We start from the raw sequence: 26,664 nt of genomic DNA on the forward strand, positions 1-26,664 counted from the left end.
ATAAGGATTTTTGCTCATCCACACAGCACTGCTGAGTTTGCAGGGAAATAGAACTCTACCCTTCCCAAATTGGTTACTTCTTCTCACCTTTCCCAGCTTCCTTGGTCTCAGCCTTCCCAAAAGCACCACATCAGCCAACACAGCAGCTCCACACAGCTAAGATCAGCTCTGGAAAGCACAGGGATATCAGTTTTCTTGCCATCCAATTGCAGACACACACAGTAAGAAGTAAAGGCAGGCCGAACCACAGGTGATGGTCTGTATTTCACTTGGGAAGACTTGCACCTTTCTTTCACAAAAGTAAGGCAGTTCTTTTATGGCCATTTTACTCTTCAGTGGATGTAAAACAACAGAGCATTGCCCCCATGTATTTAAAAGGCTGATTAGGAAAGCTCTTGGCCTAAGGTCAGTTTCTGTTTATTCCTGAATATTCCTTAAAAATAAAAAACAGTACAAAATGTGGCATTTTTTAAAAAACATTAAAAAGTAATGTTACTCATTCAGCATCCACAACAGTTCAGAGGAAAACAATGGAACTATGGACAAGGGAAAACCAAAACAGCAATGGCCAGTTAATATCTGCGCAGACTTAGGCTGGAATGCTAGAAGCCCCATGATTAACATCTATCTCGGAGCCCATAAGCAGATAAATTGCATATGAACATTAATAGGAGTCCTGAGAACGAGGTGATGGAAGTGTGATTATGTGGATTCAACTACAGCTGTTAAGTTAGCTAAAATAAGTTGGTGACAACACTTAATAAAGCAGACAACATCCAGAAGAATCCCTGTTACCTTCTGCTATTCTCTTAATCATTTCCCTTGCTCCTCCAGCCAGAACTCAGTTTTGGCTGCAAACTGAGAAGTCTGCTGTTTAAAACCCATTGGGCCCAACACACATTGCCTGCCTCAAGCAGCTGTTGTGGACAATTCTCTGTCCCACAAAACTTTGCACATACATCAGTACAGAAAATACTCCCACTTGCAGCTGTTGTATTTTGCAGAAGGAAACTGAAACATTAAAAAATAACTTTCATAAGGGATCAGATGGAGTATTTCCACTGATAAGATTTCCACAAACATTTTACGTAACAAATCTATAGCAATCTTTAAATAAACTCAATTTGCTCTTGGTTCTTCTCTATATACATTATAGATACATATACACACAATGTTAAAACCCTGACATAGTAGAGTCTCCTGTATCTGCCTGCAAGAAGCCAGAAAGATGGTTTGAGAAACCAAAATCTTCTCTGATCCATAATGAGAACCTCAGGCAAGTTTGGAAATGTCTTCATACTGGATACCTTCAACTCGGCGTCCTTTCAAAGGCCCCTGGAAAATAACAGATTGTATAAAACAAAATCAAAATACAAACTTGTTTGATGAATTTCCCAATAGAGAACTTGAAGGGGCCTTATCAAATCTTGCCACATTTAGCATTCTTTAAGGAGCACAAATGAAGTGAGCAGTATTAGATACCCCAGGCATTAGCAACATTACAGTGCTGTTCGTATGGACCAATTTTAGCCCAGAGGAAGGTGAGACAAACAAAACAAACTACTACACAAACTAACAAACAAGACGATGGATAAGGATATAGAGCCCGATGTTCAGTCTAGTAAGGGGAGCAGAAAAATCACCTCCATGCATTTTTCACCTTTTTTTTACCTTCCCACAAAACAGTGCAACTACAGCTATATTCAAAATAACCACACAATGTTTTGCTAGTCTCTTTCAAGTTAAAAACTTGCCAAATTCAGCATCTTGGCATATTTTAAGAGGCAAACAGCAGAGCACAAGTCTGCAGTGGAGAACAAGCAACTGTTTTTCTTACTGGTTGGAAATAAGTGGCTGAAAAGAGCATTTTATACTATAAATCCCACCTGTAAAACAGGATTAACGATAGCATCTTTCTTTGTGAAAGCTCTCCAACATACAGATGAAAACTGCCCCATGAAAAATAGCCATTCCTGTTTATTATTTTTACTTACAGAGTCAATGATGATAGTTGCTGAAAATTTCTTCTCATTGATAGATTCCAAGATGCCTTCATTTCCTCTGTAACCACCATTTAACACCATAACTTTCTTGCCTGAAATGAGAAACAGGAAAAATTTCCTTTGATGGAGTTGTGTCCAGCTTCACTGACAGCTGAGGGAGAAATTTCTCTTCAAGGCTCCAGCAAGTGATTCCCAGCTCCGCCTCACAGCCTGCCCATTTATAAAGCGCAATGAAGTTTACCACTCTAGGCCATGCTGGTGCTATAGCAGAAGCCACTCAAACTACAGCAGGGAAGGAATCACAGAATCATAGAATGGTTTGGGTTGGAAGGGTCCCTTAAGATCCAACCACCTGATATAGGCAGGGACATTTCCCTCCAGAAGAGGCTGCTCAAAGCCCCATCCAGCCTGGCCTTGAATACTTCCAGGGAGGAGGCATCCACAGCCTCACTGGGCAACCTGTTCCAGTGTCTAACCACCCTCACAGTAAAGAATTTCTTCCTAATATCTAGTCTAAATCTACCCTCTTCCAGTTTAAAGCCATTTCCCCTCATCCTGTCTCTACCTGCCATTCTAAAAGTTCCTCTCCAGCTTCCCTGTAGGGAACCGGTAGGGAACAGCTTCAGGTACCGGAAGGCCACTATAAAGCCCCCCTGGAGTATTCTCTTCTCCAGGTTGAAGAGACAAGTTCTCTCAGCCTGTCCAAACTTGTTGAGGGTGCACTCAATACCAATACTCAATACTGTTCACAAAGATGTTAAAAAGCATCAGACCCTGCACAGATATGAATACCACTCATCACCAGTCTCTCCTTGGACACTGAGCCATTGACTGCAACTCTCCGAGCAGCCATTCAGCCAATCCCTTATCCAGTGAGCAGCCCATCATCAAATCCATTTTTCTCCAATATGGCTACCAGGATGTCATGTGGGAAAGTGTCAAAGAAGTCAAAGTCACTTCCCTCATGTCCTATTCCATATCCTAATTGCTCAGTGTGCCTTCTTTCTTCCTCTTATCTCACATAAGCAGTTCCACAGGGCATCAGTTCTATTCTAAGTGTGGGCAAAGCTCAACTGTACCATTATTCCACCATCAAATGGCTATTCACCAGCTGAAGGTGCAGAATGTAGCATGTCTGATGAAAAATCACAAGATCCTACATCTTATTTCTCTCTATGCAGACAGTCCTCTGTTAATTGATACCCTGAATGTTCAGCTACTGTTAAGGTAGTTTCAAGTGGATGTTTTACAGTTTAAAAGAACTTAAATTATGCTGTGACAGCTATGCTGAAAAGTAAGGAACACAAACAGCCATACCTGGTGCTGGTATTACAGTTTCCAGGTGTGTCTGATCAAGCTTCAGTTTGTCTCCAGAATCAATCATTTTCACAACTGCTGTATATTTGTCGATCACCTCCTGTTGTGAAAAGAAGAGGCCAATCAGTGACTATAATAATATATAATAATTCTATAATAATTCTCTAAATTTACATTTTCAAAATTAACAAATTCAGGATCTTCAGTCTATGCTTGTACATTTTCAAAAGGAATGAGCTGCCCTAAAGGCATCCAGCTTCCACAAAGTGCTGGCTGACCCGACTCTGAAGTTAAGGCCAGATTAAAGGGGCTCCTCTTAAAAAAACCACAACCAATCTCCTTTGTAAATTAAGACCACTGATGTTATTAGTGCTGTCTGGAGGTTTTGTCAACCTTCAGATCAGTTATCTTAGCTACCTCTCAAATTCGGAGAGTAAATTAGAGGCCTCTTTTCCTCTTGGGAGGATAAACTGGCTTGAAGTCACACAGGGAGAATTGGAATAAGTCCTCTCAATGAGGAAAACTGTCACTGATCATCTTTACACCCAGCATGTCCAAACTCCCAGATTTACAGCTCAGTGGAAGACAGACACTGGGACTCATAACCTTCTCTTCTTGCCAAAAAAAAAGCTGTGATTTTGAGTTCCATACGCTGCTGTCAGCCATTCAAAACACACCTAGATGTTGTCTTCTGCACTCTTGCCAAAGACTGTTGAGCCTTGGAGTACCTACTACAACATCATTTCACTGGCAGCAGCTAAAAGAAACCACTTCTAAACATATAACAAGGCTTACAGAGTGAAGATTTTGTACACAAATGGGATCTTGCTCAAAGGGCAGTATGCAGAGTGAATATTTGTGCAACACTGATTAGTCTCAACTTAAAATACAACTACACCGCATCACGTTGAAAAAGTGATTATTCCCCATTATGGATATGTTAATAGGATAAGATGTACAGGACAAAAGCATACACACAAAGAACGTGCCAGTAAAGTTACATTATTGCTCTTATCAATGTAGACTTAAGGCTGAGCACAATTCTGACTCTGGAAATCATCTGGTACCATAAAATCCAACCAAAGCCACATGCTTCCATTTGCAAACTTTACCTTAACAACTGCCTTCTTCTTGTGATACTTCTCTCCAAGCTTCTTCGTGACAATTTTTACAATGATTTCCTAGACAATTTGAAAGGAGGGAAACAAAAATAAAGATTAACGTTCCAAAATACAGAAGCAGGATCTTTTACATAAGCAAGTGTAGACATGCAGAATTGGTTGTACCTGTAAGTGTTATTGTTTAAAGATACTTACTGGCTGTAACCAGTAGTCTGTTCGAGATGTTCTTTTCTTCTCTTCTTCAAGCTACAGAAGAGGAACAAATAAGCATCATTCGTTTTCTCCCTTCACTGCAGCCTTCCCATGCCTGCAAAAATCTGAACAAATTATCCAGATCCATACCAAGTAGGGAAAAAAAAACCAAGAAGGGTTGCTGAGTGTGTGTTCTCAGCATAGAAATCAATCTGATGAGATTGATAAAATCTCATAATATCTGAGATATCATGATATCTCAGATCTCATGATGTATGATTCATGATATATGAATCCACGATAAAATGATGGGAGATTCATGTTTATTTTTGTCAAGCGATTCTAGGTATTTTTTTCTCTTGCAAAATCTGTATTCCTTTACTTCCAACATCTGGATTGTCAAGGCAATAGGCACAGATGAGAAGCAGAAACCAATCTTAAATGGGAAGTGATATAATTTTGCCCGACATGACATTGAAGTCTGAATTCCACAAGAACTGAAGGTCTGAGATCATTTCAAAGTAGACTCACTGCTACAAGCATGGGGTTATAAAGACAAAGATCCTTGCATAACTGTTACCTCCATAATCTCATCCAGTGCAGATTTCTTCTTCTTCTCTTTGGATTGACCAGAGCTGTGAGCTGATTCTTTTCTTTTAACTGCTCCTTCCGCCATCTTCAGTGCGCTTGGTCCAAGGACACTGCTGGGAGAGTAAGATGGCAGTTTCAGAGCAGACCTCAAATTGTCTCCTCTACCAAGATGCATTTGAAGAACTGGTTGTACAAAAAGGCCTATTGATCTATTTGATTTCAGTTGTGCAAGTCACCTTCCAGACCTTACATCACTCCTTTTCTAAGACTGTGCTTGGCAGCTGGAACTGAAGTGAAAATTCCATGTTCTCCAGATGTCCAGCAGAACAAAAACAATCTAATGGTCAGTTCATCAGTTCAAAAGCCAAGAGGTGATTAAGGGACTTAAGTGGTAAAGACAAAAACAAGTCTGCAAGTAAGATCTCCACATTTGTTTTAAATATTTATTTCAAATATATGAAGCAAAATGGGCTATCTTGTAGCTTAGGACATAATTAAAGCCTACATTAAAAGAAGGAAAACCTGTGAGGTTACTATGGGATTCCCAGGTGTCAGTATTAAAATGCATCTTATTTAACATATGTATTAAGGACCCTGGGACAAAGAGAGACCATCAACACTGATCAGGTGTGCAATCAATAGAGGACACAAGAAAGAACTGGGTACAAGAAAGGACTGATTTACCTTGAAATCTTTGGTTTACAGAAGGCAAAACTAAACAGCATATTATGCAAGCTCCCATAGTTTAGAAAAGTTTACTCTGCTTAGATTCTATCCACAGGGATCACTGTTTATGATCAACAACAGCAAAGAAGGGTCTGACTATAATTATGGATGACAACTAACAACGTGGACCAGCCATGAAAGAGTCAAACTCAACCCTAGTGGTCACGTCCTATCGTCTCTTGGTCCTATTTCTGCACTGTGATCAAGAAATGCAGGTGATAACCCTGGCCAGGATTCTGCAACACCTGCAGTGAGCAGAGAGGCTGGGAAACAAGGAAATCCTGCAACACACTGCACCATGTGGTATCAGGTTGAACTCAAATGAGCTACGTAATAACAGCAATAGCCAATGGCTATTCACAGTGGCAGAACACACTTTTACACTGACACAGGGAAGCAGTTTCCATACACAACACTGAAGTGACTCCTGAACCATCAGTGAAGGAGAAACAACAGGTTGGTCACTTTAGTGTGAGGCAGATATCCAAATCTGGCTTCTACACTGCCATTACGAACTTTACATACAAGTAACTATCATATGCTACGAAAAAGTTGGAGCTCTTGATACATGATTTCACATTCAGCCAATTTTTTTACAAGCACCTTAAAAAACCAGATCAATGTATTCCTCACTAAAACTATTCAAGTGAGCATCTATGCTAAGTTCAGGCTCATCTTAAGTGCAACTCAATGCTCAGGAATAATTCCTCACAGCCTGAGATCTCTCTCTCTTATTGCAAAGAACTACTTTATTGTCTCATTTTCTGCCTGGCATATATCCCATCAGATATCTTATCTAAAAGCTAAGCTTGTGACGAGAAGCAAGCTTTCGCTTTACTTGCAATGCACTTAATTACAATATTGCCTTACAAGAAAAGACGTACTGCTCATCAAACAGTTTCACTGACTTCTATAAGTATTGTTTGCATTATTGATCCCCTTCTCCTGTGTTGCTTGTGGTTATATGACAATTAAATCCACGAGCTTTACAAAGATTTACATCAGGTAGACTCAGCTCCTTTAAGGATGATCAGAGAAAATATTACCTCCAATTAGACAAAGCAGTCAAACCTTTTAGAAACTGAAATTAAAAAGTCATGATTATCCATTCACAGAAGGCAGCTGGGACTTGATGGGATACACTTTAAATGCTTCAGTTAGATCCCCCATCCGCCCTTTTACTTATTTCTCTCTTCCCAGAGGAAACTATCACTGCCTACTCATTTCTGGGCATCTATCATGAATGAACCCTAGAGAATTCAAGAAGGCTCCTCACAGCATATATATAAAATATAAACATTCATCCATTTAAAATACAAAAGGAACCACAACATCACCCAGGATCTCTTCCTGAATAACATGACAGGATGAGACATTAGACAACAAATATTCCAGGATAAGATACATCTTCTTACCCATACAAACACCATTGGTATGTAAACATTTTGCAAAAGTAAGGCTTGCCCTTAAATAATTTTCTCACCTTGTTTTTGAAGATGCTGCTACTGAAGTACTTGCTCCTTTATTTAAGTTAAATGCAACTAAAAAGATAAAAAATAAAAGATGTTAGAACTTATCAATCTGCTAATGGAAAAGACGTACATTTAAAAATACTATTTACTGTTAACAGTTTGTCTCTTAAAATAAACCAAAAAATGGCAAGAAATTCTCTGCATTTTCCTATTTTCAGTACTTTTTGAAACTCATCTCAAAGCACTCCATGAAACACTGAGCATGCTTTAGCACTCTCTCATTTCAATCATGAAATCAGATTCAGTTCAAGAAAACTGCACGTATCAAAATCTGGTTACCTTTTTCTTCCTCATTTTCTCTGTTCAGTTCAGTATAGACTGGTTCCTCCTGCCAAAAGAAAACTTAATAGATTTCAAGAGCAAAACAGAAAGCTGAGCCAGGATAACATTTTTTAGTGATCGTTGACTGCCTGAATTTTATTGACAAAGATCATCTAATAACTGTAATATTCAGTCTGGCTTGATTTATAAGATTATAAATTGAAAACGTTATCTCATTATAGGCTCCTGTGCAAAATTATCTAATTAACACTCTTTACAGAGATGTTGTCTATACTTGTTTAATTTCAGCATCAAAGGGAAAGTGGCCTTACTGCAAGTTTGCTCATTTTGAACAAGCATGATCAGACTGGTTTTTGGACAGTCTGATAATCTAAAAAAGGAAAAAAATCATGGAATCTTTCCAAATTTTTAGTACCAAAGGCTCAGACCATTTAAATTTCAATTAGTTTTAAATTAAGAAAAAGATAATAGTTTACAACAGCATTTAAATATATCTATCGATACCCAGAATCAAATGGGAGGTCCCAATCCCAGGCAACAACGTGCATGGAAGTCAAGGGATAATGCCAAAGAAGTTCCCAAATTCCACATCATGGCTATGCGAATAAACACTCTGTACTGTGGGTATTTGATCATTTTAGCTTTCCTGGTAATCTCAGCCTCCCTACCATACTTATTATTTGCAGCCCTGTAAGGTTGTGAAATACGACAAACGAAGACATCACTTTAGTTACTGTTTAGTCTCCTACCTTAAATTCAGCGTTTTAAAATTGCTAAGAAAACTATTACTCATAGTAACTCGTCAGTTATCATCTTTCATAAATGTCTAACAGCAAACTCAGAAAGTAGGTGAAGTAATGTGGTGACTTAAGCATGAGAGAAGAAGGTCTAAACCATAATCTGAAATGGCTGGGACCAGATATAGTCATAAGGAATAGTTTCAATACATTTCAAAACAGTGTCAAATCTAAAAGGAGCTGAAAGCTCTACTTTCCTTTTCTGAAACTGATTCCAAACAGGACCTTGATGTTTATCTGCTGCAAAAACCTTCAGGTTGGTTATTTGAGGAAGCAGCAATTTCAACTGAAACAAGGTGGGCAAAATGGGCATGAGAATTATCTGCGAGAAGAATATTTCTCAGTTTAGGAACAACCAACTGTGCAGCCACATATAACCCACTGTTGCCCCGTTTGAACTAGCAATCAGCTCACAACCCACTGCACAAAGATTACTCATCACCTTCTAGCTGGCTGCAATGGAAATAGCAGTGGAAAGACCAGGGAAGCATTACTGACTTAACTGAGAGGACTTTTGAGCTGAAGATTGATAGATAATTTTTCTCACCAGTTCTTTCCCCTCCAAACCTCTTCTAACTTGCTGTTCAATGAATTTTGCTGTTTTTTCTTCATCATCGAGGTCTTGTTTCTTTTTTCTCTCTTGTTCTTGTTGCCTGCGAATGGTCTCTGGGTCCCTATCAATGTACTGAATATACCAGCCTTTTGGAGTCTCATCAACCTTACAAAGGCCTAAAAACCCAACACAAGACAAAGTAAGATGAATACTAACAAAAACAAGAAAGTAACAAAAAAACCCATCATTTTCCTAGGCCACGTTCAATATAAGAATGTAAAAACTTCACCAGATGTACCTTTACAATGTATCTCTTACCGGACTTGTAAAATTGACTTTAAATTGCCCTTAGTAACTACTTATGCCCTTAAGCTAGCAAGTTCTATTTGGAAATGAGCCAAAATATGTAGTAAAAGAGGATGGAACATTCTGTATCACTTTCCTTATGGAAGAAAACATTTCCTTCTCATTGTTTTAACAGGGAAGAAAACAGCACTCTAACATATATAAACACTACAGAGCAACAGCATCAAACTATAGGAAACTTTACTGTGCAACACTGTTGTTACTGGCACTCATTAGAGTGACTTTTCAAGCACTCTGTGACTCATGAATGTATCCTGTAGCACACAGAGGACTGAAACCAATTTAAACATTACACAGCACTGTGGTATGACATAACCTCTGCTCCTCCCACGGAAAGCAAAACTGCAGATGTCAGATTTGAAGCTTGTATTAGGATAGGAATGAAAACAATATAACGCTTCTTGTCACCACATATACTGAGGGATTCTGGAGTTGTAAGAAATGTCCTATCATAGTTCACACTTTTTAAATGACAACTGTTGGAAGCTGACTTAGAATTTAGCAACAGCTACAAGGAAAAAACAAGGAAAGGTTTGTAAGTGATACATTTATCTCAGATCTCTGCCACTTTTCATAAGGAAATTCCATTGCTTAATACAGAACTCTATTTGGATATGTGTTAATATAGATGCAGGAGGGGAGGGTTATGGAAGAAAAGGAAACAGGAGAATTAACACAAATGCTTACTGATTACTCATCAACAAAGCAACTACCCAATAGTTTTATAATGTCATAACCCATAACAACAATATTTACCTTCTCTCCCCAACCATTTTGTAAAATCAGTCAGTGTCTCCCATTGCGTTGCATTCATGTGGATGTGTTCTCGGTGACTGATGTATTCGTTGTACACGATGTTATTGTGGACTCTCTTTGTTCCTAAAACAGAGTTATTATGAAGTGTAAGTATGGGACCCAGGAGAAACCAACCAAAACTTTCTGCACAAAATCAAAAGGCATTAAAAGCAAAAGAAAAAAAAGTAAAATATTTACCAAATCGTCTCCTGAGCAGTTCTAAGAAATCATTCCGGAACTCCCTTAGGGGATATAAAGAAAAGGATTTAAACCAAAATTATGTAATTACACAGAAATGTTCAATTGTCATTAATAATGAAATATCTGCAGTATAGACTATTCTTTTGAACTGAGTACGATGAAGTTCAGACACCTGTTTCCCACCTTTGGTAAGACAGCGTGAAGTGCAGCCTGTATACACAAAGAGACACAGTATGGTACATGCACACACAAGTTTAATCTTCTAAAGGATAATACCCTTTCAAAGGGATAAAATGGAAAGAACTGAACTCTAAACACTTCCCACTAATTGCTGGTATTTCATTACCAGGTATCTCCCAAGGTTGACTAACACTGACACAAAACACGAGGCAGAACAAAGCGAAGTAGTGGTAGACTGGGTAGACAGATCACTCATCTCCCTGCTAATTCAATGGCTTAAAGATAAAGCCTCCCTTCAGCCTCACGCTGAAGACAGTTCCAGTCAGCCCTGCAGTCAGGTAGGTCAGATGGACAAAGGGATCAGGGGAACAGTGGGATGTTATTCATACAGCTGACTCCTTATCTTCATGTGATGGTTCTTTTAGCTCTTTGTAATTCTGCAGCTCTGACAGTCACTTAGCTGGGACACAAGCAGTGACATGCTTCATAATGAAGAGCAAATTAAAACAGGACTCGGGCATGGAATAAAATTATCAAGTTTGGGATTAAAAAAATAAAAGGATCTGGGATAAAAATTGCCACATTTGGGATAAAAAAAGAAGTTAAATGAGATAGAATTGTCAACTTTTAAATATCACAGCACCCTTACACTTACATGCTTTCAAAAGCAAACTTTTCACATAGTCACTATATGAAACAGCCGACACTAAAATACATCAGAATCAAGTGTCTTCAATGGGACATAACTGGGCTTTAGGGGTATGGCCGTGCAGATTTGACACATGGGTAAGAATACATGGCAAACTTACTCAGAAAAGTAGTTCAGGAATTGCTGAGGATTTTCAGAAGCCAGCAGTAATTGCCTCTGGTGAGATTCAGACATGCAATGACATTTGAAGCCATTCTGGAAAATAAAGAAAAACATTTTATCTGCCTTTGTCTCCATTTGCAACACACAGCTTTAAAAGTAAATTAAGATATTGTTTTCTAAGTGAAATCTCTTGGAGGCTTTCACATAAAACACTCAAACCCAACCACAGTCTAGCAATACAGATTGGCTGTTTCTCCTAACTAGGACATAACAAAGGTCCTCTTGCTCCCTTGTGGAATGGGATCGATGTGGCACCACCTGGTCCATCTATCCAGGCAAAAGGAGTGGAAATACTTGCTGATTCCCCGCCTGACATGCACTCAGATGTTGGAGGTTTGGCTACACCCTTCAAATGAACAGAGAAGTGAAAACAGGGGGAAGCATCAGAGAAAAATCATCTCTTTATAACAGGAGAAGGAGGGAAGAAACAGACAGAATCAGAAGGTTGGAAAGAGACCTTGCTTGTGATTTCAAGGCTTGCATGTCCAAAGCACAACTACCCCAGACTCCTGATGGAATAATTCCTAACCCTTTCAGGGCATCCTAATGGGGTTAAGAAAAGCTCAGGACCATGTTTTCTCCAAAACACTTCAGGGCTTTCCCCCACAGGGTTTATAATGGCATATATCCCTAGCCCAGGTGGTTGGGAACCCCTCAAACCCCACTCAGCCCTTCATATCATACATGAGGGATCAGGAACCCCACAGAGAAACGGAGGACCCCAAAGCACCAAACACAGCCCGGCCCGCTTCACCTCACCTCATCTCGGCACTGCTTCTGGCACATCTGGCAGTACCAGCGTAGCTTCTGCAGCCCTTTAGACTTAATGCGGTTGGCGATAGCCTTTGGGCTGAGGAAATCCGACTTCCCCATGGCGTTTTCTACCTTTTTTCACCCCTTATTTTCTCGTCCCGGATGAGACGGAGCGACCTCGGAAGCGATCATCGAGGCTCCGGGCGCCTGCGCGGGACGGGCGGGCTGACCTTCAGCAGAGCTGGGCTGCAGGCGCCGCCATGTTCGCGCGGGGCTCCGCCGTGGTGCTGTACCAGCCGCAATGGTAAAGGGGGGAAACCAGCGGGTTGTGGTTACCGGGTTGTGCCTGAGAGGGGCTGGGGGTTCGTGGAGGAACGAGGGAACGCGGGGATGTGGGGAGGATGGAGGGCTCTGTCCTCCGCTTTGCGGGCCTGAGGCTGGTTGGAGGTGGAAGGGCGCTCTGTGTGAGGTGAATGGCACTGCAGGGACGTCCTGCTGATGGCTGCGAGCCCCGCTGTTTCGTTGTTTTAATCGTTTAAAAAAGAAAGAAAGCTCTGTTTTTCGTGTGTATTTGCCCTTCTGACGCCCTTCTGCGTGGCCTTTGTTTTCGTTGTCACACAAAAAATGTGAAAGGTTTGTTATAAGGCCTCGTTTTGAAGTGTCCTTACTAAGAAATGGGTGTTTCTATATGCTCTCTGAAGAGACCTGACCTTGATGGATATTTGCTTGCTGGAGAGCTAATGATCTCTCCTAATCACTCCTGCTTTCACTTCCAGGGGCCAAGTCAGGAATATGGCAACTCTGAAAGACAGTAAGTGCTGCTTTTGTCTGCTTTGAACAGAAGGGAAATGCAGGAGGTGTTAAATTAAAGCATGATTTCACTTGGCTTCTGTCGGATGAAGTGATGGTTGTGGATTGTAACACTGACATGTGAGCCTCCAGCACTTGTGTCAAACAAGTGTCCTTCATAAACTTCCCCCCCCTTCAGGGGGAAGATCTTTACTATGAGAGTGGTGAGGTGATGGCACAGCCTGCCCAGAGAGGTTGTGGATGCTCCGTCCCTAGAGGTATTCAAGGCTGGGTTGGATGGGGCCCTGGGCAGCCTGGTCTGATGGTTGGCAACCTTGCACACATCAGGGGGGTTGAAGCTAGATAGTCATTGTGATCCTTTTCAACTCAAGCCATTCTATGATTCTATGAACTTCAGGAGAGATTTCTGGATAGCCATTGCTTATGTTTTATTGTTTGCTTTCAATCTCTTGTGCTCAATGTAGCCCAATTTTGACCTTCAGCTTTTAACCTTGTTAGTTACCAGGCGCTTGAAATCCATCAAGAACATTCAGAAAATTACAAAGTCCATGAAGATGGTTTCTGCAGCAAAGTATGCAAGAGCTGAGAGGGAGCTGAAGCCTGCTAGAATATATGGAACAGGAGCACTGGGTGAGAGAAGGCTCTTGCTACCAAACATACTTTTAAATGCTTGAACTGCACATGCTTCTCAAACATTGCACTTGCAGTCAGTGTCACTGTTTACTTGTAGTTCACTATAATACCTGACACAAAGATGCAGGTGGCTTTGAATTACTTCTTTATCACCTTTGGTCAGCTAACCTGCAAGCTTGAATGATTGTGATGGAGATAAAAATGCATCTGGTTGCGATTTGAAACAATTTGGAAATGATTTATGAAATTTGAAGTTAGTTGAAGATGTTTTGATAGGACAGATTTTCTTCTTGACCCCCTTGAATATCTTGCCCATCTTGTTCGTTTTGTTTTTCCTCAGCACTGTATGAGAAAGCAGAAATTAAGGCACCCGAGGACAAGAAGAAGTATCTCCTTATTGGCGTGTCCTCTGATCGAGGTCTGTGTGGTGCTATCCATACATCTATTGCTAAGACCTTGAAGAATGAGATTACCAACCTCTCCAATGCAGGGAAGGAAGTTATGGTGGTTGGTGTAGGCGACAAGATTAGAGGCCTACTTCAAAGGTAAAAAGGGAGAGGGGTTTGGTTTTGGTCATGCTGGTGTATCATAATTTAACTGAGGGATGGGGGCAGGAAAGCCAAGTGAAATGCTTAGTTGTTGAACATTAGCAGTTAGTGCTGCTGCTTGCCTCTTGGTGCCACACAGCTGTGCATTGGAGCACCAACTTGCTCCTGACGCATATTTCACATTACTACAGGACACATGGCAATTACTTCTTGATGACATTCAAAGAAGTGGGACGGAGACCTCCCAGTTTTGGAGATGCTTCAATCATTGCTTCAGAGTTATTAAACTCTGGATATGAATTTGATGAAGGCTCTGTCATCTACAATCGGTTCAGGTAAGATAAAACTGAAGCTGCACTAGGAAGATGTTGAATAGATTTCAAAACAGCATATTGGTTGAATTAAGTAAAATGGGAAAACTGTTCAGATTTTGTTGAAAAGTCAGTGCATCTTCTTATTATGTGTGAAGAACATGTTTGCCATGGGTATTTTTTAATAGATATGGTTGAAATTCTATAGTGTTTCGAAGCACTATAGTTTCTAAACACATTTTCTATAGCATGCGCTGTTGTGTTTACAGTCAGTACATTATTATATCCTTAGGTTATTTGATATCTCCTCATGGGGAGCACAACAAGACTTTGAAGAATTGGAAGGCCAGAAGTTGTCTGTGTCCTAACTTGATATCAAATGCTCAGTTTAGGCTCTTCAGTCAAATAAAACCTATTATGCTATTTTTTTATACAGATCTGTCATCTCCTACAAGACTGATGAAAAACCTATCTACTCTTTTGAAACAGTTGCTGGTTCTGGTAAGTACTTGTGAAAGTACACGTAAGGTGACATGGAGGGATGTAGTAAATGGAGAAAAGCTAATTTAGTCGTTTTCTATATGACGTTGTATCATTACAATTAGTACAGCCTGCAGTTCTGACTCGACTCATTCCTATTTTTCAGAAAGCTTGAGTATCTATGATGACATTGATGCTGATGTGCTGAGAAACTACCAGGAATTTACACTAGCAAATATTCTGTACTACTCCCTGAAAGAATCTACCACCAGCGAGCAGAGCGCTAGGATGACTGCTATGGACAACGCAAGCAAAAATGCTTGTAAGTCTATATGGATTTTCTAGGTGTTGGTGTCTGTCGTGTTGCTGGTCTGAGGATTTTGAGAATATGAAGATGAGAATATGCTGGTATACCTTGTAAAGTGTCCAAACTGAGTGCACTGCAGTTGGTATCGGTGGGCAATGGCTAATAGCATTTAATGTGGCATAGTGATATGATTCCAGCTTCAAGAAGATAGCGATGCATAAAAAATACTGATGGCTGAATGAAGCTTATGTTTTATGCAGTAGGGTTACCTGGAACTGTAAGTATGGGTCTCTGCTGATCTCTTTATCTTGAATGTAGTGATAAAGTCTCCATTAAAAAATAGGAAGAATGGCTCCGTTTGCCAGAACACAGAACTTGAAGGAAATACTGTTGTTGATTGAGGGACATTAACGATGCAATAATACACAATTGGAATTCATTTAAAAATGAGTGATGTGCTACAAGATATTTACTAGTCTGTCGGCTGTTCTTCATATGTTTAATTCTGATGCCTCAAGACAAATTATCCCCTTTCTAGATTGTCTGTTAGTAGTGTTATCTGTAGGGAAAACTGGAAAGTCCAGTAAGCCACTTGATCATACACATGGATCTACAAGTCTACGTGGTATTCTATTCATAGAACTTGTATTTGAATGGTCATTATATGCTTAAATTCCAACTTTAATTTTTTCCTAGCTGAGATGATCGACAAACTGACTTTGACATTCAACCGTACCCGTCAAGCAGTTATTACTAAGGAGCTTATTGAGATCATCTCTGGTGCTGCTGCTCTGTGAGTACCTGTATACCAATGAAACAGATGTGGTTGCAATGTGATGTAATGCTCATGCCCTCCTTCAGGCGGGTTAACAGGGAAGGTTAAGGCATGAAAAGCAGGACAATCCATGGCATTGCTTCCATGCTTTGCTTGTGGCAATTGTACTAACAAGTGTGGTGAAATTTGACCAGGTATAATTGAAATGCCGGTAGACTATATCTTAAACCTTGACACAAATCCTTGACTGAGCAGGGAAAGTTTTCTGCTCCTTCTTCTTCCACTTGGATTCTTCATACTCTGCTCAAATAGCCCAGTTCATTGTTGTAGAACAGTTTTGGATGCATAGAGAGCAATTCAGGTGACTGAGACGCCTTTGGAGAAATCATTCTGTGATGGTGTGTGGGGGGTTGGGGTTGGAAGGAGAAATATAGCTGGCATCAATGGATTCTGGATATATGTATGATAAATGTTGAAGCCGAGTATATTGCTGCATTGCCTGAGAATGAAGTTTTGCAACTGTGTGTTCTATAGGTTACAAAATGTGTGGGCTTAGACCACAATTTGTAACCACATGTAGATGACGTGCATTCCATCTAACTGTTAAAAACGTTGTGCTATGCTCAAAGATGTAAGTATGTGTGGTGATATTCTGTGTATTTGCAAAATGTCTGGAATACGTAACACATTGCAGTTCTGAGCTGTATTATGTCCCTCACAATACAGTCATAAATACTTGCATAGTTTTGCCTTAATTTGCATGATTTGCTTCTTAACCTGCTTGTTCTGTTGTGTTTTTTTTTCCTCATAACATCTTAACCAGGGATTAATCGGCAAAAGAGGTTTGGCCAAATCCAAGAGGTAAAGTTATGGAATAGAGACTAGATTGTCTGTATTAATCTATTTTTAAATGCAATCTTGAAGCCAGATGAGAAAGTCTGAATTCAGAGATAGCAGTCAGACCCATTTCTTCTCCCACACATGTAGGAAATAGCCATTGCTTTCTGTTTGGGCAGATACAAGCACCAATAAATCTTAAACAAAACACATCCATGATAGCATACATCTGCATTTAACAGGTTTCTGACAATATTGCTGACAATAGCAGGACACGTGGAAATGGTTTTAAGTTAAAAGAGGGAAGATTTAGGTTGGATGTTAGGGGGAAGTTCTTCACTAGGAGAGTGGTTAGGCCCTGGAACAGGCTGCCCAGGGAGGTTGTGGATGCCCCGTCCTTGGAGGTGTTCAAGACCAGGTTGGACGGGGCCCTGGGCAACCTGATCTAGTAAAGGTGTATGTTTGGTGGCCCTGCCAGGCAGGGGGGTTGGAACTACATGATCCTTGAGGTCCCTTCCAACCCGGGTCATTCTGTAATTCTGTGATTTCTGTGGGTTTGTTTAATCTTTGAGTTATTGGATCGATTTGAAAGTATTGCTTCATATTTTCATAATGCCCTGACATTGGGCTGTGACTTAAAATGCCTGTTTGTAAAACATTACTCCTGAAGAGGAGTTTGTAGCAAAATAAGCACTTAAAGCTTCAAATAGAGAGAGTCGGAGGGGAGGAGGGTGTAAGGAAGAATGAATTCTTAAGGCACTGAAATCTTAAGGCACTTAAAATCAGAGGTGATGCATCTTAAAAAGAAGCATTGATTGAAAGATATTAATTTGTTTCAATTTGCCTTACAGGTGAAGAATAATTCTGAGCGTCTGATTGAACTCGCCTGTGTTCATTAATAAGACAGCTCTGCTATTTTGTGAAGAAGCGGCGAAGCCCCAGAAATATCTGTACATTCTTACAATAAACTCCTTCATGAGACACACATTATTGGTTGTCGATGCCTTTGGGTTTGACTCGGTTACTCTTTGAAACGTAGGGGTTATGTTTAAAGCCGTGCTCTGTATTTTGTAATTCCTGGTATAGAAAGTCAGCTGTCCTGGAAGCTGTAGCATCAAGTGCTGCTGGATCAGTGCAATTCCTCATTCACAGCCACAGACCTGAAGTTTCTTAAGAACAGTTTTATTTAGGACACTTAAATCAAGCTTTGGCCCTAATGTTCTCTGACTTTGGAGTCGCTGTGGTAGATACAGCAATTGCTCCACATCAAAGTTTATGTGCTAATGGTATATTAAATATTTCTTTATGGAACCCAAGGAATAGCATGTTTACAGGGCAGTTATATCCAAGCTCTTGAATCCTAAGTTAATTAATTAATGGTAACTTAATGTGGTTTCAAAAAGGGGCCTGTGCATTTGCAGGCCTTTAGAACACTCATATATTTCAATGAACACTAATATATTTCATATATTTCAAAGCTTTGGGAGGCTGGTTCAGCACTCAGAGCTTCTCCATGGATTGAAGAGAGTAAGCAAAGCACACACACCTGTCCTAAGCAGTGATGAACTGCAGGACTTTATCATGGGTCCAGCTACCTGCACTACAGCAGGCTCGGGATGGGACTGATCTAATAGACTATAGACTGTTAATTGACTAATCAGCACTCTAATAAATCAAGCAGCCAACTTGTCAACTGATCAACTTCTCATAAGACACCACTCCTATTTAGTCCTGTGCTTCTCGCTCCAGTTACAAACTCACTTTGAATTATTCAGCTTATACTGTGGTATAAGGCTGGAAAACCTATGAGGACAGGCTGTGGGAGTTGGGTTTGTTCAGCCTGGAGAAGAGAAGGTTGCGGGGTGACCTCATTGCAGCCTTTCAATACCTGAAGGGAACTTACTCCCAGGAGGGGAGTAAACTCTTCAAAAGGGCTGATAATAGCAGCACTAGGGGAAATGGTTTTAAGTTAAAAGAGGGAAGATTTAGGTTGGATGTTAGGGGGAAGTTCTTTACTAGGAGAGTGGTTAGGCCCTGGAACAGGCTGCCCAGGGAGGTTGTGGATGCCCCGTCCTTGGAGGTGTTCAAGACCAGGTTGGACAGGGCCCTGGGCAACCTGATCTAGTAAAGGTGTATGTTTGGTGGCCCTGCCAGGCAGGGGGGTTGGAACTCCATGATCCTTGAGGTCCCTTCCAACCCGGCTCATTCTGTGACAAGGACTCAGCGGTGGCGGCTCCGCTCGATGCTCTCGACGTTGGACCGGCGTTGCCTGCTGTGGGGCGGAGCGAAGCGCGGCGCCAAGATGGCGGCGGCGGCGGCGGGCCCTGCGTGAGCCTCCCGCGGCCCTGCCGGCTCAGGGCGGGCGTGGGTATCGCGGAGCCGAGCCCAGGCGGCATGTGCGAGACGTACTCGAGGTGGCTGCTGCGGGTATCGGTAGCGCAGATTTGCCAGGCTTTAGGTTGGGACTCGGTACAGGTTTCGGCCTGCGATCTACTTACCGATGTGCTGCAGCGGTACCTGCAAGGATTGGGCCGGGGTTGCCACCGCTATTGCGAGCTCTGTGAGTGAGATCCCGGGCCGCGGTGTGGGGTTGTGGGGGTACGAGGGATACGTTATGAGAGGCTGTGTGGGGTGAGGCTGTGGGGCTGTGATGATGCTTTGGGGCAGTATGAAGGGCAGCTGTGTGTTCGGAGGCTCTGGGCTTCTTCTTAGGGCTGCGGGTAGGAAAACTGTAGGGTAATGTGAGGGATACGGGAATAGGAGTGATGCTTTGGAGCACAGAAAGGGCAGCTGTGGGTTTGGATGCTATAGGATGGTGCTGGAGGGTATAAGAAGCAAAGCATAAGGAGTGTTGGGAGCTGTAGAGCTAGGGATAAAGGTTTGGAGGTATATGTATAGGGTGTGTGTGGTTGAAGGCTATAAGGCAGTAATGGGGGCCATGGGATCACAGAATCACAGAATTGGAGGGGTTGGAAGGGACCTCTAGAGATCATCGAGTCCAACCCCCCTGCCAAAGCAGGCTCCCTACACCATGTCACACAGGTAGGCGTCCAGGTGGGTCTTGAATATCTCCAGAGAAGGAGACTCCACCACCTCCCTGGGCAGCCTGTTCCAGTGCTCATGGGATGGGTAACTGTTAGGCAGCAATGAGGGCCACAGGTCTAGGAGCAAAACTTTGGGGTCTCAGGATGGGCAGTTGTGAGTTTGGAGGCTGTGGGGCATTGCTGAGGGCTATAAAGTAGAAGGCTATAGGGCAGTGTTGGGGGCTGTGGAGATAGGAACGATATTTTGAGGTCGTAGAAAGGGCAGCTGTGGAGCTGGGAGCTGTGGGCCTGTTCTGAGGGCTGTGGGTAGGAAAGCTGTTGAAGGCCAAGAGGCAACACTGGGAGGTGTGAGGAGGAAGGTTTTAGGGCAGTGTTGGGACTGTAAGGCTATGAGCAATACTTTGGGGGCACAGGAAAAGCAGATGTGCAGTTGGAGGCCAAGAGGAGGCAGTGCTTAGGGCTGTGAGGAGGAAGACTGTAGGGCAGAGTTTTTGTGTATGGGAGTAGGAACAATATTTTGGAGACATTAGAAGGGCAGCTGTAGAGTGGGAGTCTGTAGGGAGCAGTGATAGGGACTATGGGCTAGAAGTGATGCTTTGGAACATAGAAGGGCTGGCTGTGGGTTTGATAGATGTGGAGCAGTGCTGAGGGCTGTAAGTAGGAAAGCTGTAAGACAGCATTAGGGGCTATACTTAGCAATACTTAGGAAGGGCAGCTGCTAAGGTCCACAGGGAGGAAAGCATTCAGACAGTGTTTGAGAATATAGGATTATGAGTGATGTTTTGGGGGCATATTAAGGGCAGCTGTGGGGTAAGAGGTTGTAGGGCAGTGTTGGGGGACTGTTGGGCTAGGAGCAGTACTTTGGGGCGTAGAAAGGATGGCTGTAGGGTTGGAGGCTGTAGGGCAGTGCTGAGGGCTGTGGGGTGGGAAGCTGTAGGGGAGTGATGGATCCATAGGGCTAGGAGCAATGCTTTGGGGTCACAGGAAGGGCAGCTCTGTGTTTGGAGGCTGTGGGACAGTGTTGTAGAGTATGGGGAGGAATGCTGTAGGGCAGCATTGGGAGCTATGAGGATAGGAGCAATAATTGGAGGGCATAGGTGGATGTCCTGTGGGGCAATTCTGCATGTTGAGTGTCTGGGCAGTTGGTCTTTGAGCAACTAAGTGAGAGGTGAGGGGATGGAAGAGGTCAGGCTGTGGGCTAGTGGGAGATGGGCAAGGAGTTGGGACTACAGAACTGTGGGTATGGGGGTAATTAAGCTTTGAAGTAGTGAGGAGATGGATCTGCTGCCTCCCTTTCTCTGCCTGCACTGTGCAGGGTTGAGTTGTGTGTATACAGAAGAGGATATGGAAGATTTGGTTTAAGGGGAGGTGAATATGCAAAGAGAGCACAGGGATCTGTGCTTGTGGGATCAAGGATGTATGTGTGTAGGGTGCCATGCAGCTTGGAGTGAGGGATTAATGTGTATCAGGACAGTGTGGGGCCTTGCTGGATTTGGGATTAGGAGAGCAGAGCTGTTGGTAGCATTACTGGGGAAGAGATGTGGATCAGGAAGCTCGCACCAGGTGGGAGGAGAGAGAAGGGAGACAGGAGTCTGTGTGTGCACAGCAACATGTCTATGTGGGGACAGCTGAGAAAGAGGGCAACAAATATTGCCCTGGTAGTGGATGGAGGATGATGACACTGTGAGTCCCTCACGGCTGCTTGGGTTTGGGAGGGCTTGATGAAGTATCTCAGAGCAATGGTGCCCTAAGAGTAGGACTGGGGTTGCTGCACTGCTTTTCAGGAGGGGATGTATGGGAAGGATGACAAGTGGCAACTCTGGTCCGGTCTGTGTGAACTGAGTGTTGTACTGGCACTTCTGCTCAACTTATGGGGATGTGAGAACCACAAAATGAGGGTGACTCAAGCACATCTTCAGCAAGTTTGCAGGTGACATCAAGCTGAGTGGTGCTGTTGACAGCAGAGAAGGGAGAAATGCCATCCAGGGGGATGTGAACAGGCTCTAAAAGTAGGTAGGTGAGAAGGTTCAACAGGGCCATGCATACTATACCCCCAGTTATTCAGGTGGAGATGGTTAGAGAGCTCCTTCTCCATCTGGACTGTCACAAGTCCATGGGACTAGACAGGCTCCACCCTCAGGTGCTGAGGGAGTTGGTGGGGGTGATTGCCAAGCTACTCTCTGCCATCTACCAGAGCTCCTGGTTATCTGGTTACCCAGAGAATTGGAGGTTTGCTGATTGTCTACAAGAAGGACCGTAAGGGTGATCTGGGAAACAACAGGCCTGTCAGGCTGACCTCAGTACCGGGGAAAGTTATGGAGCAAATCATTGTGGGTGAGATCACACAGCACTTGTGTGGTGTCCAGAGGATCAGGCCCAGCCAGCATGGGTTCGTGAAGGGCAGGTCGTGCTCGACCAACCTCGTCTCCTTCTATGACTGGGTGAACAGACTGGTAGATGGGGGAAAGGCTATTGATGTAGTCTACTTAGAGTTCAGCAAAGCCTTTGATACGGTCTCACAGTATTCTCCTGGGGAAACTGTCTGCCCATGGCCTAAACAGGTATAGCCTTCTTTGGGTAAGGAACTGGCTAGAGGGCTGTGCCCAGCGGGTAGTGGTTAATGGAGTTAAGTCCAGCTGGCGACCTGTTACAAGTGGTGTCCCCCAGGGGTCAGTACTGGGGCCTCTCTTGTTTGATATCTTTATTATGGCCTGCATAAGAAATAGTGTGGCCAGCAGGAGCAGAGAGGTGATCATCCCTCTGTAATCACGAGGGTACTTAGCTTATCACAGAATTGTAGGTGTTGGAAGGGACCTCTAGAGATCATCGAGTCCGACCCCCAATGAGGAGTGGCGGAGGGAGCTGGGGTTGTTAAGTCTGGAGAAGGCTCAGGGGAGACCTCTTCACACTCTATGACTTCCTGAAGGGAGGTTGTGATGAGGAGGGGTTTGGCCTCTTCTCCCAGGCAACGAACAGGACTGAAAGAAATGGCCACAAGTTGTGCCAGAGGAGGTTTAGAGAAGGAGGATAATTCTGCTCTGTTCGTTTTGTTTTTATCTTTCTTTCTTCAGTGGAGAAAGGGAATGTGCTGTTTTCATGTCAGCAATATGGATATTTCCTCATTTATCTCTTAAAATGATACCTGTATTTATTAATCTGAAAGGGTTGTGAAAAGGCACCTTAATGCTCAGCTGATGTCTCCCTGTTTTTTCAGAACTGTTTCCTTCTGCGCCTAAAAGAAGTGGCTGTACAAACCCGGCTCTGGATGAATGAGTTGAATTTCACCATGGTTTTGCATAAGTAGAATTAATTAAATTCCAATTGTAGCATCTTCATTGTCAGCGTGTTATCTCAGAGTCGGACCAGTTGGGGTTGAGTTAGCAGGGCTGTCAGCTGCAGGGACATAATCTTTGTCTTCAAAACTGAATGGATTTACTCTGACGTAATTGAGGCAGCGTGGTATTGCTTTGAAAAGCATGTCATCGCCGTTCACATATTTTCTCAATTGCAAAAGAAAGTGATGGCTTTCCCAGCTGTTAGATCTTTGTTCCAGCTGTTACATCCCATTAGGAGAGCCACATTCACGATTTTCATTACTTTTCTGCTGTTGTTTCTTTGCATTTGCAGTAGCTGTAGCTGATGGGAGCGAACAGAAGACAAAACGATTCGCAAAGCGGACTTGAGATGTGTTTGATGCTGTGAAATGCTTCGGAATGTTGTGTTGGGGTGGAGGAGAGGGTGAACTTACAGGGGAGAAAGTGAGGGTTTGCTTGTTGAAGTAAACCGTGTTATGCTGTTTGTGTTTGTGAGAAGCTCATGAGGAAATCTATTCGGTATGCTGAGTGCTTCACACGTGTTTTTATGCTATAATATTTGAAAACCGGTGTTGGAGTGTGTAATTAAGGGATTGGGACTACAAAACAAATGGCATCATGCAGTTTCTGAAAGCCAAGATGCCCATTTTTGTTGTTTTAGGGGAGAGTTCCCTATCGTGTGCTGTGTCTCTTTGCACTCACATTTCACATAGCATTGCAAGAGGTGGAAGTGAGTTTGGGGAATGCCAACAGCGAGCCAGCGTTTTCCTCCATGGGAAGAATTAACCTGGAATCAACCCAATTTACCTTGTAGATTTTTATTTTACTTTTTGAGATTTCGCTCTTATCAGTATATAATATTAATCCCTATAGCATTAGGATTTGAGGCGCAGTTTAAGCTAATTCCCTGCACTGATTTTTCTGAACGCTGTGACCTGTATCTATCCGGGGCCTGTTAAATCCTGTAACTTTTGTTCCAATAGTTGTACCTCTCGATGCCTGATAACCCTGAGTTTTGATGGTTTTAAACCAATTAACTTCTTACTGGCTAGCGATAAAGAAAGGCAACTTGATTTCATTTTACTCAACGTTTATAAATTTACTGGGGAAAGGAGCAAGCTGAGCAAAAATAGCAAGAAGATGCTTTTGCCTGCCTGCTAACTATGTTAGCAGGACCCTTTATTCCCCAATGAAGTGCACTCAAATAGATGTATACATGCTGTGCGTGCTTCCAGCTGGATGAAAGTCATGTATTGTATATTTGAGTTATTCTGGAGTAACTCCTTGGTGCAGGTGCACATATTCAGTGCACGGCAGGGCTGTGAGGCTTATTGGAGCACAGGGAATCTGTGGCAGAGCTGAGGAGCTAGAATGAATAACTCACTGCTTGAAGATGCTTCTCTACAAACATAAGGATGAACGCTAATAATAGGTTGCACATGTTGCATGGGTAGTGACTCAGTATTTTTTCTCTATGTATGTATTTCAGAGCTGCAGTTGCATTCTGCTTTAACAAAAAAATGCATGAAAACAGAAGCTTTCTGTTCTGTACTTGTTAATTTTTCACTGGCTTCCGTGATCTTTGGGTCCTAGATAGGGGAGGTGAGAGGATGTGGGGGGACTGACAAAGGTCATTTGTGCATTGACCAATTATAAGATGAAGTTTAGGGAGAGAATTAGAGCTTCTTGCAGTGACATTCTTCAGCCCCGCAGTCTCTTTGGATAACATGAATATTTGTCAGCTGAGGGACATGATTTAACAAAGTGTTATTATTTTGGGTAGCATGGTTAAGTCATGGTTGGATTCGATGATCTTAAGGTCTTTTCCAACCTGAGTTGGATGATTCCGGTGACACGGAGCAGCAGTTAGACTTTGGACAGCTTCTCACTGTGGACACGTGGTTTGTTTGTTTGGATCCACTTCTGCGTGCAGGTTCCTCTTTACTTGTGTACACAACAAGGCTGAGTAAGGTGACTGCGTGGCCATTTCTGCAGCTTTCTGATGAATGAGTTGGGGACTCTGCCCCGGTAGGACCTCATCTGGAGTACTGTGTCCAGTTCTGGGCTTCCCAGTACAAAAGGGATCTCTTGGAAAGAGTCTAGTAGAGGGCTGCAAAGATGGTGAAGGAGGAGCCCTATGAAGAAAGGCTGAGTGAACTGGGTCTGTTTAGTCTTGAGAAAAGAAGACTGAGAGGGGACCTGATCCAGGTCTATAAATATCTGAGGTGTGGGGGGCAAAGAGGCGAGGCCAGACTCTTTTTGGCAGTGTGTGGACACAGGACGAGGGGAAACGGGCAGAAACTGGAGCATAGGAAGTTCTGCACGGATGTGCACGAGAACTTCTTTATGGTGAGGGTGATGGAGCACTGGAACAGGCTGCCCAAGGGGTTGTTCCTTCTCTGGGGTTGTTCAAGACCTGCCTGGACACCTAACTGTGTGATGTGGTGTAGGGAACCTGCTTTGGCAGTGGGGTTGGACTTGATGATCTCTGGAGGTCCCTTCCAACCCCTGTGATTCTGTGACTTAATTTAGCTCTGCTGGTTACCATAGCTCTATCAGTTTTAGAACATCATTGCCTTTCTGGGAGATAGTACAGCCTAAAGGAGAACCATTCTCCACTGGTTTGAGATCAGCAGGAGAGCTGTAACTTGCTGGATGAAGCATCCTTCTGTCTTGTGTCTCTTCCCAATCCCAGAGAACAGGTGTCCTGGACACATCCAAGGTCAGGCAGGATGGACTCTGAGCACCAGAATGAGCTGTAGGTGTCTCTTCTCATTGCAGTAAAGTTGGACTTCATGACCTTTAAAGGTCCCTTCCAACTCAAGCAACTCTATGATTCTGTGATATTATTTGAAGCATTGTCATATAGAGAACAGTATGAGATTGGAACCCAAGACCTCCAAAGCTGTAATCTGGCACTTGTTGCAAAACATTGGATTGCTTATTTTACTGGAAGGCACCAGCATATGAATTTTTACACCGAGGGAAGCAGAGATACCTGAAGAATATCAAGACATAGAATTATTACTTTATTTTTCTTGTGAAACAGCAGGAGAGTTGCATGTTTGTCAGCATTCTCTTTAATGTGTCTGGCTTCTGCTGTTTAAGTGAATTGACCAAGGTAGGGAAGAGAAATGTTAATCTATTAGAAGTATAAAGGCACAAGCTTGAGTTTTTTTCCAAATTTGATGAATCAACTGAACTTGCATTTAAGGCGCTTTTGTGCTGTATTTGTAGTTAATAAGCATTTCGAAACCAATTTTTATTTATTTATTTATTTATTTATTTGCATGCTTTTCTCACTGCGGTGGTGTTTCTAGAAAAG

General features: G+C 42.6%; 3 protein-coding genes across 5 annotated transcripts in view; 2 read left to right on the forward strand and 1 right to left on the reverse strand.

Annotated features, from left to right (window-relative positions):
• Positions 1-246: 246 nt before the first annotated feature.
• On the reverse strand, positions 247-12,449 carry KIN (Kin17 DNA and RNA binding protein). Of its 2 annotated transcripts, none has more exons than XM_015866456.2 (13): positions 12,287-12,449; positions 11,466-11,560; positions 10,474-10,517; positions 10,237-10,359; positions 9,109-9,290; positions 7,762-7,810; positions 7,434-7,491; positions 5,214-5,334; positions 4,637-4,687; positions 4,433-4,501; positions 3,321-3,420; positions 1,995-2,095; positions 247-1,335 (listed from the first exon to the last, which is right to left on the reverse strand). In XM_015866456.2, the coding sequence occupies exons 1-13, from the start codon at positions 12,398-12,400 to the stop codon at positions 1,273-1,275; spliced, it is 1,170 nt and encodes a 389-aa protein (XP_015721942.1). In that variant the 5' UTR covers positions 12,401-12,449; the 3' UTR covers positions 247-1,272. The 2 variants fall into 2 exon arrangements, with proteins under 2 accessions (XP_015721942.1, XP_015721851.1); XM_015866365.2 differs by having other exon boundaries at positions 5,214-5,337.
• A 28-nt stretch (positions 12,450-12,477) lies between these two features.
• ATP5F1C (ATP synthase F1 subunit gamma) lies at positions 12,478-17,966 on the forward strand. 2 transcript variants are annotated; one of them, XM_015866574.2, is made up of 10 exons: positions 12,478-12,584; positions 13,057-13,091; positions 13,589-13,720; positions 14,064-14,268; positions 14,463-14,606; positions 15,019-15,083; positions 15,229-15,384; positions 16,066-16,162; positions 16,968-17,005; positions 17,833-17,966. In XM_015866574.2, exons 1-9 carry the CDS (start codon positions 12,541-12,543, stop codon positions 16,972-16,974), a joined length of 885 nt encoding a protein of 294 aa, XP_015722060.1. In that variant the 5' UTR covers positions 12,478-12,540; the 3' UTR covers positions 16,975-17,005; positions 17,833-17,966. The 2 variants fall into 2 exon arrangements, with proteins under 2 accessions (XP_015722060.1, XP_015722149.1); XM_015866663.2 differs by lacking the exon at positions 16,968-17,005.
• A 1,299-nt stretch (positions 17,967-19,265) lies between these two features.
• The window catches only part of TAF3 (TATA-box binding protein associated factor 3), a 109,193-nt gene continuing 101,794 nt past the window's right edge, over positions 19,266-26,664 (forward strand). The window contains exon 1 of the mRNA XM_015866803.1: positions 19,266-19,541. Within this exon, the coding sequence (XP_015722289.1) occupies positions 19,376-19,541 (166 nt within the window). The 5' untranslated portion in view covers positions 19,266-19,375. The remainder of the gene's footprint in view (positions 19,542-26,664) is intronic.

The sequence above is a fragment of the Coturnix japonica genome, chromosome 1 (genome assembly GCF_001577835.2).
Source record: "Coturnix japonica isolate 7356 chromosome 1, Coturnix japonica 2.1, whole genome shotgun sequence".
Taxonomy (NCBI): Eukaryota; Metazoa; Chordata; class Aves; order Galliformes; family Phasianidae; genus Coturnix; species Coturnix japonica.

Excerpts from the sequence above, each read along its gene's own strand:
- KIN (XM_015866365.2), bottom strand. The coding sequence starts at position 12,400 with ATGGGGAAGTCGGATTTCCTCAGCCCAAAGGCTATCGCCAACCGCATT. Across the intron at positions 10,518-11,465 it reads TTCCTGAACTACTTTTCTGA|GGAGTTCCGGAATGATTTCT; the intron begins GTAAGTTTGCCA and ends ATATCCCCTAAG. Across the intron at positions 10,360-10,473 it reads ACTGCTCAGGAGACGATTTG|GAACAAAGAGAGTCCACAAT; the intron begins GTAAATATTTTA and ends ACTCTGTTTTAG.
- ATP5F1C (XM_015866574.2), top strand. The coding sequence starts at position 12,541 with ATGTTCGCGCGGGGCTCCGCCGTGGTGCTGTACCAGCCGCAATG. Across the intron at positions 14,607-15,018 it reads GTCATCTACAATCGGTTCAG|ATCTGTCATCTCCTACAAGA; the intron begins GTAAGATAAAAC and ends TTTTTTATACAG. Across the intron at positions 15,084-15,228 it reads TGAAACAGTTGCTGGTTCTG|AAAGCTTGAGTATCTATGAT; the intron begins GTAAGTACTTGT and ends CCTATTTTTCAG.